Source organism: Urtica dioica, chromosome 12 (assembly GCF_054948205.1).
Source record: "Urtica dioica subsp. dioica isolate 48M chromosome 12, U.dioica_male_clone48M_v1_H2, whole genome shotgun sequence".
NCBI lineage: Eukaryota > Viridiplantae > Streptophyta > Magnoliopsida > Rosales > Urticaceae > Urtica > Urtica dioica.
Window position 1 is genome coordinate 19,271,808 of NC_142767.1, and position 13,455 is coordinate 19,285,262.

General features: G+C 37.7%; 2 protein-coding genes and 2 long non-coding RNA genes across 5 annotated transcripts; all 4 read right to left on the reverse strand.

Moving 5' to 3' along the window:
• Window positions 1–1,938: 1,938 nt before the first annotated feature.
• Window positions 1,939–3,291, reverse strand: LOC149379977 (uncharacterized). The gene is made up of 6 exons (XM_089603553.1): window positions 3,277–3,291; window positions 3,127–3,179; window positions 2,975–3,050; window positions 2,747–2,824; window positions 2,552–2,620; window positions 1,939–2,036 (listed from the first exon to the last, which is right to left on the reverse strand). Exons 2-6 carry the CDS (start codon window positions 3,166–3,168, stop codon window positions 1,993–1,995), a joined length of 309 nt encoding a protein of 102 aa, XP_089459679.1. The 5' UTR covers window positions 3,169–3,179; window positions 3,277–3,291; the 3' UTR covers window positions 1,939–1,992.
• Window positions 3,292–3,660: 369 nt separating this feature from the next.
• LOC149379978 (uncharacterized) lies at window positions 3,661–4,868 on the reverse strand. The gene is made up of 4 exons (XR_016294280.1): window positions 4,749–4,868; window positions 4,559–4,673; window positions 3,920–4,061; window positions 3,661–3,815 (listed from the first exon to the last, which is right to left on the reverse strand). It is a non-coding gene; the product is annotated as an uncharacterized LOC149379978 (long non-coding RNA).
• Window positions 4,869–6,579: 1,711 nt separating this feature from the next.
• Window positions 6,580–7,937, reverse strand: LOC149379979 (uncharacterized). 2 transcript variants are annotated; one of them, XR_016294242.1, is made up of 5 exons: window positions 7,506–7,937; window positions 7,289–7,392; window positions 7,109–7,179; window positions 6,870–6,981; window positions 6,580–6,760 (listed from the first exon to the last, which is right to left on the reverse strand). It is a non-coding gene; the product is annotated as an uncharacterized LOC149379979 (long non-coding RNA). The 2 variants fall into 2 exon arrangements; XR_016294241.1 differs by having other exon boundaries at window positions 6,580–6,770.
• Window positions 7,938–9,313: 1,376 nt separating this feature from the next.
• LOC149379980 (uncharacterized) lies at window positions 9,314–11,747 on the reverse strand. The gene is made up of 7 exons (XM_089603527.1): window positions 11,612–11,747; window positions 10,724–11,494; window positions 10,590–10,650; window positions 10,392–10,493; window positions 10,127–10,260; window positions 9,510–9,766; window positions 9,314–9,412 (listed from the first exon to the last, which is right to left on the reverse strand). The coding sequence occupies exons 2-6, from the start codon at window positions 10,760–10,762 to the stop codon at window positions 9,737–9,739; spliced, it is 366 nt and encodes a 121-aa protein (XP_089459653.1). The 5' UTR covers window positions 10,763–11,494; window positions 11,612–11,747; the 3' UTR covers window positions 9,314–9,412; window positions 9,510–9,736.
• Between the last annotated feature and the right edge of the window lie 1,708 nt (window positions 11,748–13,455).

Genomic DNA, 13,455 nt, shown 5'->3' on the forward strand with positions numbered 1-13,455 from the left:
ATTAATGTAGAGTTGTTAGTAGAAGATAGCAAGCACTATACCTAATTTAGTGGTCGTGGCCCGTGGGTTAGCTCATCGCCACATTAGAGCTTCATGCATAATCCACGCCCGCTGAAGAGCATTGATCTGTGGTGTCCCATGGTGCTTCCTAACCAGAACGTTGCTGGGTTTAGATAGTAAACATCCATTCTCAAGTTAGGGGGGGCAAATTTGAAAAAAAAATTAGGGGGGACAAATTTGAAAAAATCATATAAATGTGGGCCAAAAATATAAAATAAAAAATAGGGTAAAAATTGCAATTTTTAATAGTTCAAAGGAGCCATTGGCCCTACTTGAGCCTAAGGTGGCTCTGACACTGCTTAAGACTACTAACGTTTCAAATGGCCTACTCCGTGAGATTTTCTAAAATTTATTGATCAGTTAATTTTAACTGATTAAAACATAAATTAACTTAATTTTAAGCAGATAAAATGCCCACCTTTAGTTACAACGGCGCCTGAGAGGAGGCGGAGGCCAGCCAGATGCGGGACTTGAAGTGGTTGCTCGCCAAAGACTGAAACAACAATCAAATGAGATGAGATCAGACCCTAGTCTCATATCACCACTCAATCATATATTGTATATGTCAAATCAAGTACCTGTTTTCTCGCAACGGAGCGGCGCTGGTGTCAGAATGAGATCTTCCAGAGTGTTCCTGATTAGTGCAGGCCTTCATTAATGCAGAGCAGAGCAACATTAATCATCAATGCTTGGTTTTTTAAGTGTAGAAGCAGAGAAAATAGACGGCATAAAGTCTTTTACCAATGAAAACAAATATTATTGAGCTAGCAAAAATCACAGATCAAATTTAAATTCTATCTTCCCTTAATTTCAGACTAAACCTTAGTTTAAAAAAACAAGCAAACAATAGATACTAGGACTTGCTTTCAGCCATGTTTATATAAAGAGACTTCTTTAAAAACAAAAAATAGATACTAGGACCTAGTAACATATTGTTTTAATCAATGGATTTTCATTTATGTTCATAAGATTGAAACATTAGAGGTTGATAGAGGGTTTCTCCGATTTCACGGGCTCACAAGTGAGTTTTCAAGAGACTCGAGATAATATCTAAAAGTTCTTACAGAGAAGTGCTCAATAGAAAATTGCAAGGGAATTCAACTTTACCTCTGATGACCCACCACCTCTCAATCGGGCACCAGTAGCAGACCTAAACATAAGAAAAAACACAAGAATGGCTCAAATAGAGGTGACCAAAATCCTTTAGCTTTAACAAGATATTATGGTTTGAGGAAGCTGACCCTTCAAGTTATTATAAAAATAACCTGAAAAGCATTAAACATGAATGCTAATTTATATGCGTGGAGCAGAGAACCGATACATAGCATTAAGACTAAAAAGAAAATGAAGAAATCACAAGAACATAAATAGAGGAGCCTGAACATCCTTTTATTTACAAAAAAAAAAACAACAAACAAAGAATTTATAGACTGGTATGAAGTAGACAACCATGGAAAGTTCGAGTGAGCAAGATATTATAATAAGGATGAACAGAAGTCTTTTAGTAATAATTAAAAGAAAAAAATCGTTAAAAAAAAAAAAAATTAAAGAAGTTATTGGAGACAGACCGTTACCTTTTGGGAGAGAAGGACAGACTCTATGAAGACCAGAGATCAGGGCAAGGGAATCGATTCTATCGTTGACGAGCAAGGACTTTCGCCTCGAAGGAACTTGAGATCTTTTCAAAGGACCTTGAGTCAGAGTTCAAGTTCAGATACTAAGGACCACATGTTAGTTATCAAGATTATGCATATACTATTCCTGAATTGGCATTAGGAAAAGGCAAGCGTTGTACCTGATTCGCTGGTGTTGATTCAGCGCACGTTTCCCCACCCGCTTATGACGAGCACCGATCTATGGCGTCCCATGCATCTGCAATTATGGCTGCACTCATATTTGAGCTGCCTACATACCCTCTCTCTCTCCTCTTTTTTAGAGAGAGAGAGAGAGAGAGAGAGAGAGAGAGGGATCAAGCCCTTGTAGTTCATATATCGATAGGACATGAAAGGTAAAATCTGTCAGAAACCAAATGCCAAAACAATATACAATGTCAACAATACATCTACACATAATCTCAAGATTCTCAACTCCAATCTCCAACATTAGATTCTTCGGTAGAAATTATGTTCGGGGAATACAACAATACACACACTTCCAGCATAAAAAAATATACATATAAAGTTTTATTTGAAAATAAAAGACGTTGATCATGCTCCCTCAACAGTTTGACTGAATTTTTTTTTTTTTTAAATTTGGGCCGGCCGGCACTTAAAAAAAAAAATAGAGCCAGTCAAACAAATAAAAAGGAGGATAACCAATCATTTTTTTTATATATATAAAAAATAAGATAGCCGGAAAGAACATGCTTGTTATTTTCCCTTTTGTAATCAATTTAGGAATTTCATGAAGGAAGTCAAAGTTGAGAATCCTAAGATTATGCATAGACATAAAATTTAAGTAAAGGGCATTAGTGAAAGAGCAAGCAATGTACCTGATTCAGTGGTCAGCTCATTGCTACATAGCTTCGCACAGAGCAGATGGCATGTGCACCGAAAATACCCTAAACACAGGTGCAAGTGTTATCATGAGACTAAATAAAGCATTTAAGAAGAGTGTTTTCTAAGGAAGACAACAACCCATCAAAGAAAGAATAATACCAAGAAGAAAAAAGAGGCTGTTTATTTACCTTCATTCTCATTCCGATTTCCGTTGCGTGCGTAATCCAATCTCCAATGGACCATTGCTGTCCTTTCGGGCAGAAAACCTTATAACCAAGACGAATAAAAATGTTAGTATTTCATTTCACAGATGCGTTTTTTTATAACTAATATAATACAACAGTGCTCATTTTTTTTAGAACTACAACAATACAACACTGCTCATTTTATTAACATGATGTTAAACATATAAAAACCTCTCATTTTCTTTGCTGTCTTTGGTCGGGGTGGAGCGTGATGAAGAAGGCATTGTGGCTCTCCTCTACTACGTACCTGAGACAGAGAACACATCATCAAATATTATTTTTGGCCGATTCACAGACCACCGACCACGGAAAGTGCGATTCACCGCCAACATGGAATGCCTCATTGTCTCTATAACCTTGTTCATCCCCAAAGGCACTGCAACAAAGTAACACGCCTAGTTATTATTCTTACGAACAAATTCAGAAAAAAAGTGCATAGTCAAAACATATTTAGGGCTTGCTTAATTTTTTACATGTTTATAAACAATACTGTTTTTTGGTTTGGCTCAGCCCGGGTTCGCGTGCTCGATTGGCGTTGGATCCGGGGAGCAAGCTATAAACGTCCCATCTTTTGTGTAAAGTGGCTTTCGCCTTTTCAAATATATATAATGAAGTTATCGTTTCAAAATTAAAAAAAAATAATACTGTTTTAATCTACTTTTCTTACAATCCTTTTAAACACTCCATAAAATAGCTCTGAACCTGTGGTAAATCCCACAAAAACCTACAGATTCATGTAAACCTACAGATACATAGCATAAAGACTAAAAAGAAAATGAAGAAATCATGACAACATAAATAGAGGAGCCTGAACATCATTTTATTTATAAAAATAAAAAAAAAAAAAAAAAAAAAAAAAAAAAATTAAAAAAAGTTATTGGAGACAGACTGTTACCTTTTGGGGGAGAAGGACAGACTCTGTGAAGACCAGAGATCAGGGCAAGGGAATCGATTCTATCGTTGACGAGCAAGGACATTCGCCTCGAAGGAACTTGAGATCTTTTCAAAGGACCTTGAGTCAGAGTTCAAGTTCAGATGCTAAGGACCAAATGTTAGTTATCAAGATTATGCATATACTATTTCTGAAGAGGCATTAGGAAAAGGCAAGAATTGTACCTGATTCGCTGGTGTTGATTCAGCGCACGTTTCCCCACCCACTTGTGACATCATCTGCAATTATGGCTGCACTCATATTTGAGCTGCCTACATACCCTCTCTCTCTCCTCTTTTTTAGAGAGAGAGAGAGAGGGATCAAGCCCTTGTAGTTCATATATTGATAGGACATGAAAGGTAAAATATGTTAGAAACCAAATGCCAAAACAATATACAATGTCAACAATACATCTACACATAATCTCAAGATTCTCAACTCCAATCTCCAACAATAGATTCTTCGGTAGAAATTATTTTTGGGGAATACAACAATACACACACTTCCAGCAAAAAAAATATAAGTATATAGCTTTATTTGAAAATCAAAGAGGTTGATTATGCTCCCTCAACAGTTTTCTAAAAAAAAGGTTTAAAAATTGGCCGGCCGGCACTTTAAAAAAAAAAAAAAAAATTAAGTCAGTCAAACAAATTAAGGAGGGGATAACTAATCATTTTATTTATATATAAAAAATAAGAATGCCAGAAACAGTATGAAAGTTATTTCCCGTTTGTAATCAATTTAGGAATTTTGTGAAGGAAGTCAAAGTTGAGAATCCCAAGATTATGCATAGAGGCATTAGTGAAAGATAGAAAGCAGTGTACCTAATTCTGTGGTCATGTTCCACGCCAACGACCCCACCGCATGACGAGCACCGATCCGTGGCGTCCCACCAAAACCACAGTTAGTGAGATTTGAGTGCATATCAATCGTGTGTGTCTATTAGCAAATCAAAGAGATCAGTTACAAAGCTTGTATTAAAATATTAAAATGATTCAAGTTTCAAGCAATCACCTCAAACATATTCAAGTATCTAGCGAGAGCATAGGTAAGAAAGACTCCCAGTCAATGAAGTTGTAGTTCTTTATGACACTGACTATTCCAATATTGGCGATTCCGTATAGACTCCCACAGATCCACGCATTCCTAGATAAATTCCTGCGATGCAAACAGGAAATTAGTTTTTCTAGTACTTCATGCAAAAAGCATAACATAGGGAGTTTTGCATATGAACTCCTACTCTGTAAAGAACTCCTGGTTGTCCAAGTTAATTGGAAGAAAGAGTCTCACAAACCCTGATTCCTCAAATGATGAATTATGCCCAGGGTTTCGACACTTAAGACCTGCATTAATCATTAAACATTATCCAAAAAATTGAATCAAACCATCATCACCGCTATAACAATTTAAAATATGCTTATGTAACTATCGCAAACCACTACCTTTTGGGAGAGATGATAGACTCTGAGAAGACCAGATATCAAGGCAAGGGAATCGATTTGATCGTTGACGAGTAAGGACTTTCGCCACAAAGGAACTTGAGATCTTCACCTAACATCTGCAATTATGGCTGCACTCATAATTGAATGTCCAAAGCAGCTTCCAATCTGTAACAAAGTTGAATGTCCATTACTGCTTGTTCATACAAAACAAGTAAATTTGAAAAAAAAAATATAAAATAAAAGTAGCCGGGACATATGTTTCACCAACTCACCATACACAATGTGTAAGCTACAAGTCAAGGAAAAGCTCGATTGTGGCTGCACTCAGAAACAACATTTGACTGAGTTGCCTACTTACCCTTTCAGGGATCAAGCCACTAGTAGTTCAGAGTAAAAACATTTGGGTGACCTGCAAAAAAAAAAAGAGACAGTTTATACAAACCATTTGAATATTCCAACGTCTTTCCTATTTCTAGTGCTACTTGTATCCTATTCCTAAGTACCCCGCAAGATCATGAGACGGTACCTGCAAAAAAATATTAATAATAATGACCACATGGTTGTACAACCACTAAAAAAAACAGTTGTACTAATTTGACAACTGTAAAAAACGTATAAAAATTTGTACCTGCACCAACTGATTCACGGTCAAACTAGCTATCTACTATCTAAGACTACCAAGCTCCGTCTCTCCCCAGGGAAGAGAGACGAGCTTACTGCGAGATTCTAATACTACCAAGCTCCGTCTCTGCCCCGGGAAGAGAGACGAGCTTACTCCGAGATTTTAATACTACCAGCTCAATCTCTCCCCCGGGAAGAGAGACGAGCTTAATACGAGATTCTAATACTACCAAGCTCCGTCTCTACCCCGGGAAGAGAGACGAGCTTAATGCGAGATTCTAATACTACCAGCTCAATCTCTCCCCCGGGAAGAGAGACGAGCTTAATACGAGATTCTAATACTACCAAGCTCCGTCTCTACCCCGGGAAGAGAGACGAGCTTAATGCGAGATTCTAGTACTACCAGCTCAATCTCTCCTCCGGGAAGAGAGACGAGATTAATGCGAGATTCTAATACTACCAAGCTCCGTCTCTCCCCCGGGAAGAGAGACGAGCTTATTGTAAGATATAAATATGCACCTGCAAAAAACTAAAGAAAAAGAAAATAGCAGAAGCACAATTTGTACAAACCGTTATGCCGCTTGTATTCTAAGTATACGGACTAATCCTAACTAGTCCCTCACACATTCTATTGTTATCGTTAGTAGACTAATACTACCAAGCTCAATCTGTCCAGGGAAGAGGGACGAGCTTTTCTGTTAGATGTAAATATGCGCGTTAGAACATAAATGAAGTAACACATGATGGAAGAGCATGATAGAAGTGATAGCAACTTTACCTTATTTGGAAGTGAGTCAACGCACTGGCGAGAGTAGGGTTGTGAGAACTAGCAGCAACGACCATCTTATCAGCGTCTAGCATCATTAGTGCAGTGCCCGAAGGAGTTGCAGATTCCCAAGCATACTCAGAAGCAGCGTAGTTCTCCCAAAAAGCATACATGTGTGTTGGTACATAAAAAATACTCTTCATCAGACTTCATAACAAGTTCAGTAAACGAGAAAAGTAAAAAAAAAAATAAAAAAAAAAATAAAAAAAGTAAAAAGACTCTGCTTGAACTAGTCTCTACACTGACTTTGGATCTGAAGCCAAGACTTTATCTATGTCAACCCCAATGTTGACTGGGCTGTGATAACAGACTCTAGAGCAGTGTGTTTCCCGTCAGGGCCAGCTCCAACGAGACATGTCTGACATTGAAAAAGATCGATAAAAATATAACCAAATTGAACATCTCCATAATAATAGGCAGAGAAGGTAAAACAATATACCACAAAAGCAAGAGTGGGCGATAGAAGCAGATCAAGAGAGACATACAGTCGATTTGGGCGATGTTGGCTTCGTCGGTGAGCAGGGCGATGATCCTTGGGACGACGTCAACACGATCACTGGACATTACCGATACTGACAGGTTTATTGATCGACTCACAAAAGCAAATGGCAAAAAAAAATAATAAAAATAAAAATAAATACATCAAATCATCATGGATGTGGGACCTGGTTGTTGGCTAGGCGGATTCGTCCACAAACCGTGATTCGGCGGTCCTGAACATCTGCAGGGCTGTCATATCAAGCAGAGTAACCACCATATTTGGGGCCGCCTAAGAACAACCATTTCAACGAGTAACCAAAATTTGAGTATGTTTGTTTTTGAAAAATCGAAATTGAAAACTAAAAAAACTGGATAAAAGAGTGGCAATAAGGTTTTCATTACCTTTTGGATTTTGTTTTGTAATCGACTAGCACAGAGCGAGATAGGGTCGGGTTGTTGACTCGGCGGCTCAGATTTCTGAGATAGGATTCGTCGCAGTAACGAGGCAATGTCTGTTGTGCGGGAGCTTCTATGCCATGTAGTCCGTCCTTTGTGTCTGCAAGTAAAGAATGGCTGCACTCGGTGATCGAGCTGCCTACATACCCTCTCTCCTCTTTTTAGGAGAGAGAGAGGGATCAAGCCTTTGTAGTTCATATTTGAGGGGTAGGATAAGAAATAAAAAATTTGTTAGAAATTTCATGTAACATGATAATTGAACAGTAAGTATATGTAACTTCAAATAATTCTTACCCAAAAAAATATAATACATATAATTTTATAAGTATTTTTTTAATTTTTTAAGAAATAGGTATTGATTAACACCCCCCAAAAGCTTTGACAGACTCTAAAAAATAGACGCCTAAACACTCGGCCGGCCCAACAACCTAAACCCTCTACCATAAAAAAAAAAAAAAAAAAAAAAACCCTATGACAATTTTTTAGAACCAGCCAAAACATTTAGGGAGCGGTTAATCAATAATTTTTTTTATAAATAAAAATAATAATAGACCTTGAAAATACATGAAAGTTGAATTCGTTGAGTAATCCATGAAAATATCATCGGGAAATAAGCATACCTTCAGATTCGAGACTCCATTCCCTTGACAACTATGTCAGTTTGAGGTTGTGCTCCCACAGAACAGAGTGAGCGAGGTTGGGTCCTAAGAACCATTCGATCACGATCTGATCCGGAACTTCTTCTTCGCCTCAACGACAGACCGGGGGAACAGCTTGACTGCGAGGCACTCGACGAAAGAGCGTAGGCTTCGTGTCGTGGCAGAGAGAAGAAAATGAAATCGTAGGTAAGAAGAAGTGTATTTATAGCAGTATACACCACAACATTCGATTGTGGTTGATTCTTGATAGTAAAAAGGGAATTACTTACCATAACATCAGATGGTGAAGATCAGCTACTCCAAGAGGTTAAAGTACTGGCCGTGGCGGCAAAGTAGAACAGCATCTGTGCAGTTGAGAACAATCCAGAAGAAAAAATCACTTAATAAGAAAACCTAAAGATATCAATCAAATCAGGAGAGAGAGAGAGAGAGAGCCTGAAATTAGACCTTGAAAGCCGAGGCAGTGCTGGGTAGCTGTTGTTTTAGCATAAAAACAATCTCTTTTAGTGTTTTTTCCATACATCTGCAATTATGGCTGCACTCATATTTGAGCTGCCTATATACCCTCTCTCTCTCTCTTCTTTTTAGGAGAGAGAGAGAGGGATCAAGCCCCCTTGTAGCTCATATATCGACAAGAAAGACCAAATATAATCTGTTAATAATTTACTACAAAACAATACACAATATATCATCTTAATCAATACCCTCAACTCCAATCTCAAAAATTAGATTCTTCGGTAGAAATTATTTTGGGGAATATAACAATGCACATTCTTCCAGCAAAAAGATATATATTATACATATATAGTTTTATTTGAAAATCATAGATTGCTTATGCTCTCCCAACACTTTTGACTGAGACCAAATATTTTGGGCCGGCCGGCACTTTAAAAAAAAAAAAAAAAAAAAAATTGGAGCCAGTCAAAAGAGCTAAGAGGGAGGATAACCATCATTTTTTTATATATATAAAAAAAAAAAAATAAGAAACCAGAAACAATATGAAAGTCATTTTCCATTTTGTAATTAATGTACGAATTTAATCAAGGTCAAAGTTGAGAACCCTATAAACTATCTATGTAGAGGTGTTAGGGACAGAGCAATTAGCGTACCTTCTTCAGTGGTTCTGGGTCAGCTCATCGCCACATTTTTCTTTGAACGCTGCCTCGGTCAGAGAAACTCCAGCACCATAAGGACCTGAGGCAAGAAAAAAAGAGTAAACTAGCTTCTATGATGGCCAAGACTCATGGACTATTGCTATCATGAAGACTAAAAAGAGTAAGATTGTACTTACCTATCTCACTACTTGTGATTGCAGAGTTTCTTTCCACTCTGACTCGCTTGTTATCAAACAGATATCGGAGCTGCTTGGGACAGAAACCGCTCTGTCCAACACCCTCTCAATGCAGCGCACAAGTCTTTCTTCGAAGTATTGAAGCAAGGTCGAGCACAAGTCTGTGTGCGATCCAAGAGCCGCTGACGGGACCCATATTCGGTTCCCTTAGCCTTTACTCTCAAGTTTCACGTAGGGGAAGATGGTTTCCGCGTTGTCTGAAACAATAATAAAGAAAAGTTGACTCACTAGTTTGCAATGAAAATCAACTCTAAAGTAAAATACCTCAAGAATTTAAATGCAAATACACTCACTAGGCAAGCTGTTTCACAATTGAAACTACACCAAAAAAATAAAAATAAAAACAGGAACTTACCTCAACAGTACTCCGCATTCGTCAACTTTCTGAAGTCGAAAGAGTGAAGGTCTTTTTTTTTTTAAACAAGAATGGTTATATTAACAGGCTGAAAGCCACTTTACAAAAAGGGAGTGCAAGGTCTGAATGTAAATGATAAATACATGATGAATAAAGAGCTAGGGAATTCAGTTTCTTGCCAAGGAAACTCAAGACTACACACCCTTATATAAAAGTTCCTTGTTTCCCAGTTTGAATCATCCGCCATGAAAACCTCTTGTAGATGAGTTTCACAGAACACCCTCCACTTCAGCAGTTCAAAAGTAGCCTGGCCTAGGTAGACATCCTTGGTTTGACCTTCATAACAAAAAAATGAAATAACTGATAATGCATCGCACACTACACTTTTGTTTGCTATTAGAAACTCGAAGAAAACCTGAAAACGAACAATGTATTTCATGCAACACTATCAATTTCGGACTACGCACCTGTAGTGAGATTACATGACCAAGATGAAGCTGGTCCCACCATATACGTGAACCAGGTGCCCCCACCATCCGCAACCAGGTTCTGGTCCAACTTCCATTTCTCTACGTACACACACACACACACACACACAAAAATCATAAACACTGTATAATAAAATGATTTCAAACTGTTGTATGATTGGTTAGGTCATTCCTTACCATAAAGAGAAGAGCAAACAAGCTTCTCAGAAGCCATAATTCTCCGGGCCCCTCTCAAAACCTACAAAAATCAATACACATGAATGCAATGAATTAGAAGTCAATGGGGTTGTGAGGCGGTGGAAGACCCGCACCTTATGAATCCCTGAAGAGGGTCGAGAGGCCACATTCATGCAGACGACCAATGGCTACTTCGCAGTTGACAGTTGAAAGCTTCTCTGCCGTTGTTCTCGAGCTGCATGCAAAAGGGTCATGAATGAAAAAAACACATACACAAGTGTCGCTAGTTTGCAATGAAAATCCAATTCGAAATAACACCTAAATAACATACCTTTAGTTCCCAAACTCGCATAATCCAGCAATTTTAGCCAATTGAGGATTCGGGCCCTCATTTTCAGTTCCTCACAGTTGTGACGTGTGTTTTTTCCTTCTTCTTTTTTTTTCTGAACTCCATGGGAATAATTAACTCCCTCAAATCTCACTCACTCCCTATCACCAACACACACTCACACACACGCGCTCTAATCCTTCTAAATCTCTTCCACACACACGCTCTAACTCATTTTTACACATGCTCTAACACACACACGCGCGCGCGCTCTAACCCATAAACATGTATGCTCTAATTCTAACTCCCAAGCACTAAATACTGAAAATAAAAAATAACACAAATGAGTTGACTTATCTTGGTCCTCTGTAGAATTTATGTTAGAACGTGCCTCCTGTGACAGTCAAGGCAAAACTCTGACTTCAGCGACTGAGGCACGAAATTGTAGATCAGCAGGGTCGGCTTCGGCTTTGGCTTCAGCAGGGTCAGCAGAGTTGAAAGGAAGCTTAAGAATACCTATACATCGTCAACTCATCGCAACGTTGGAGCTTTCTTGAGCGCTAAAGCTTCAGGTTCCCTAAGCCCGTCAACCGTATACATCATCAAAAGGGGCTAAAATTAGCAATTATTTTGGGCATTAACAAATAATATTAACCAAGAATATGCTATTAAATAGTAGTACGAGATTCAATACCTTCTTCATTTAGTTGGACAACTCATCCTCCATGTACCTCGTCAAAAGTTATAAACTAGGATAAGCAATTACAATGAGAGAGTATGATATACAATAAGAAGCGCCAATACAACTAATGGTTAAGTAAGTTAAATACGCAGGCTACGATAGTTATAAACACTAATTTGGTTCTCCAATTGTTATGGCAGCTCTTAGGTACATAGAGTGAAATGGGGAACTGTGTTTCCCAAAAAAAAAAAAAAAAATTCCATTTCTACTAAAAACCTCATTTTTAGTCGGTAAGCAAACCTTGCAAAAAAGATGTTATGCAAACAAGGTTAAAATCACTACAAGTCTTAAGAATCTATGCTATTACATGATATATGCTTTAAGACAAATATAAATTGCGTACCTTTCTTTTTGCGGGACAAGCTATTTAATACAAAAGGATTCCTTTCCATGTACCTCATTAAAAAAATAGTATTAGTAACTGTAATTAACAATGTAATTGCAATGAGAGAGTATGATTGTTTCATAAGCAACAACAATCACCTAAAGCCATATTAAGTGTGCTCACAGTAAAACAATAACTCAAGCTTTCTTTCTTTATTTATTATTTATTTTAGAGGTGACTTACACACACGTGACTTTTCTTGTTTAATTTACGTGGTAGCCCTCCCTCTTTATTATTTTATTTTAGAGGTGACTTACACACACGTGACTTTTCTTTTTTAATTCACGTGGTAGCCCTCCCTCTTTATTATTTTATTTTAGAGGTGACTTACACACACGTGACATTTCTTTTTTAATTCACGTGGTAGCCCTCCCTCTTTATTTATTTACTTTAGAGGTGACTTACACACACGTGACTTTTCTTGTTTAATTCACGTGGTAGCCCTCCCTCTTTATTTATTTATTTTAGAGGTGACTTACACACACGTGACTTTTCTTGTTTAATTCACGTGGTAGCCCTCCCTCTTTATTTATTTATTTTAGAGGTGACTTACACACACGTGACTTTTCTTGTTTAATTCACGTGGTAGCCCTCCCTCTTTGTTATTGAAGCAATTTGGTTTAAAATTTTACTGCGAGCACACTCTCTTATTATAGACTCATGTTATTGACAAAATATTTAAAAACATTCTTATTATAAAACTTCATAAGATACACAGTGAAAAGGCAAGTATTTGCCCAAAAATACTGTATAGCTATCATTTCTAGTAGAGTAATCAATTGAGTAGTTCTTACCCTGTTAGTGATGAAAATGACTTCATTAAAAGCTGAAACCTGAGATCCATATGCCTTATCCTCCATAACTGCAAGAAAGAAACAGCAAATTAGAATTAAGAGGGCCCACAATCAAGCAGATGTATTTAGCATCTGAGACCTAAGTTACAACATTTGGCAATAAAAAGATAGAAGGAAAAAAATTACCTTTGAGATTGTATGTCAGTTTGAGATTGTGCTCACACAGAGCGAGCAAGGCTGGGTCCTGATCGGCGGCGAGAACTTCTTCTTCGCCTCAATGACGGACCTGCAAATAAATAGCAACATGAAGCTCGCCACCAAATGTTGCTGAATATGAAACAAGAAAAAACATGGTCTGTCCAAGTCACCCACCATAAACTTTTTATTTCTTAAACAGAAACCTTTTTGCGACTCAAAGCACACAACCACATAGTTGCGACTGAAAAAACAAGAACAATCTTGTCAGGAATATAATCGAGTAGTGACGAGAATATTGTAACTAACCCACAAAAAACTTGAAGAAATTATCATACTAAGCCTAAACGGTTCTAGTTTCAAAGAGCACGATACGCAGTTTCAGATCTAATTAAAAGTCCTAGTCCAATAATTCAACATCT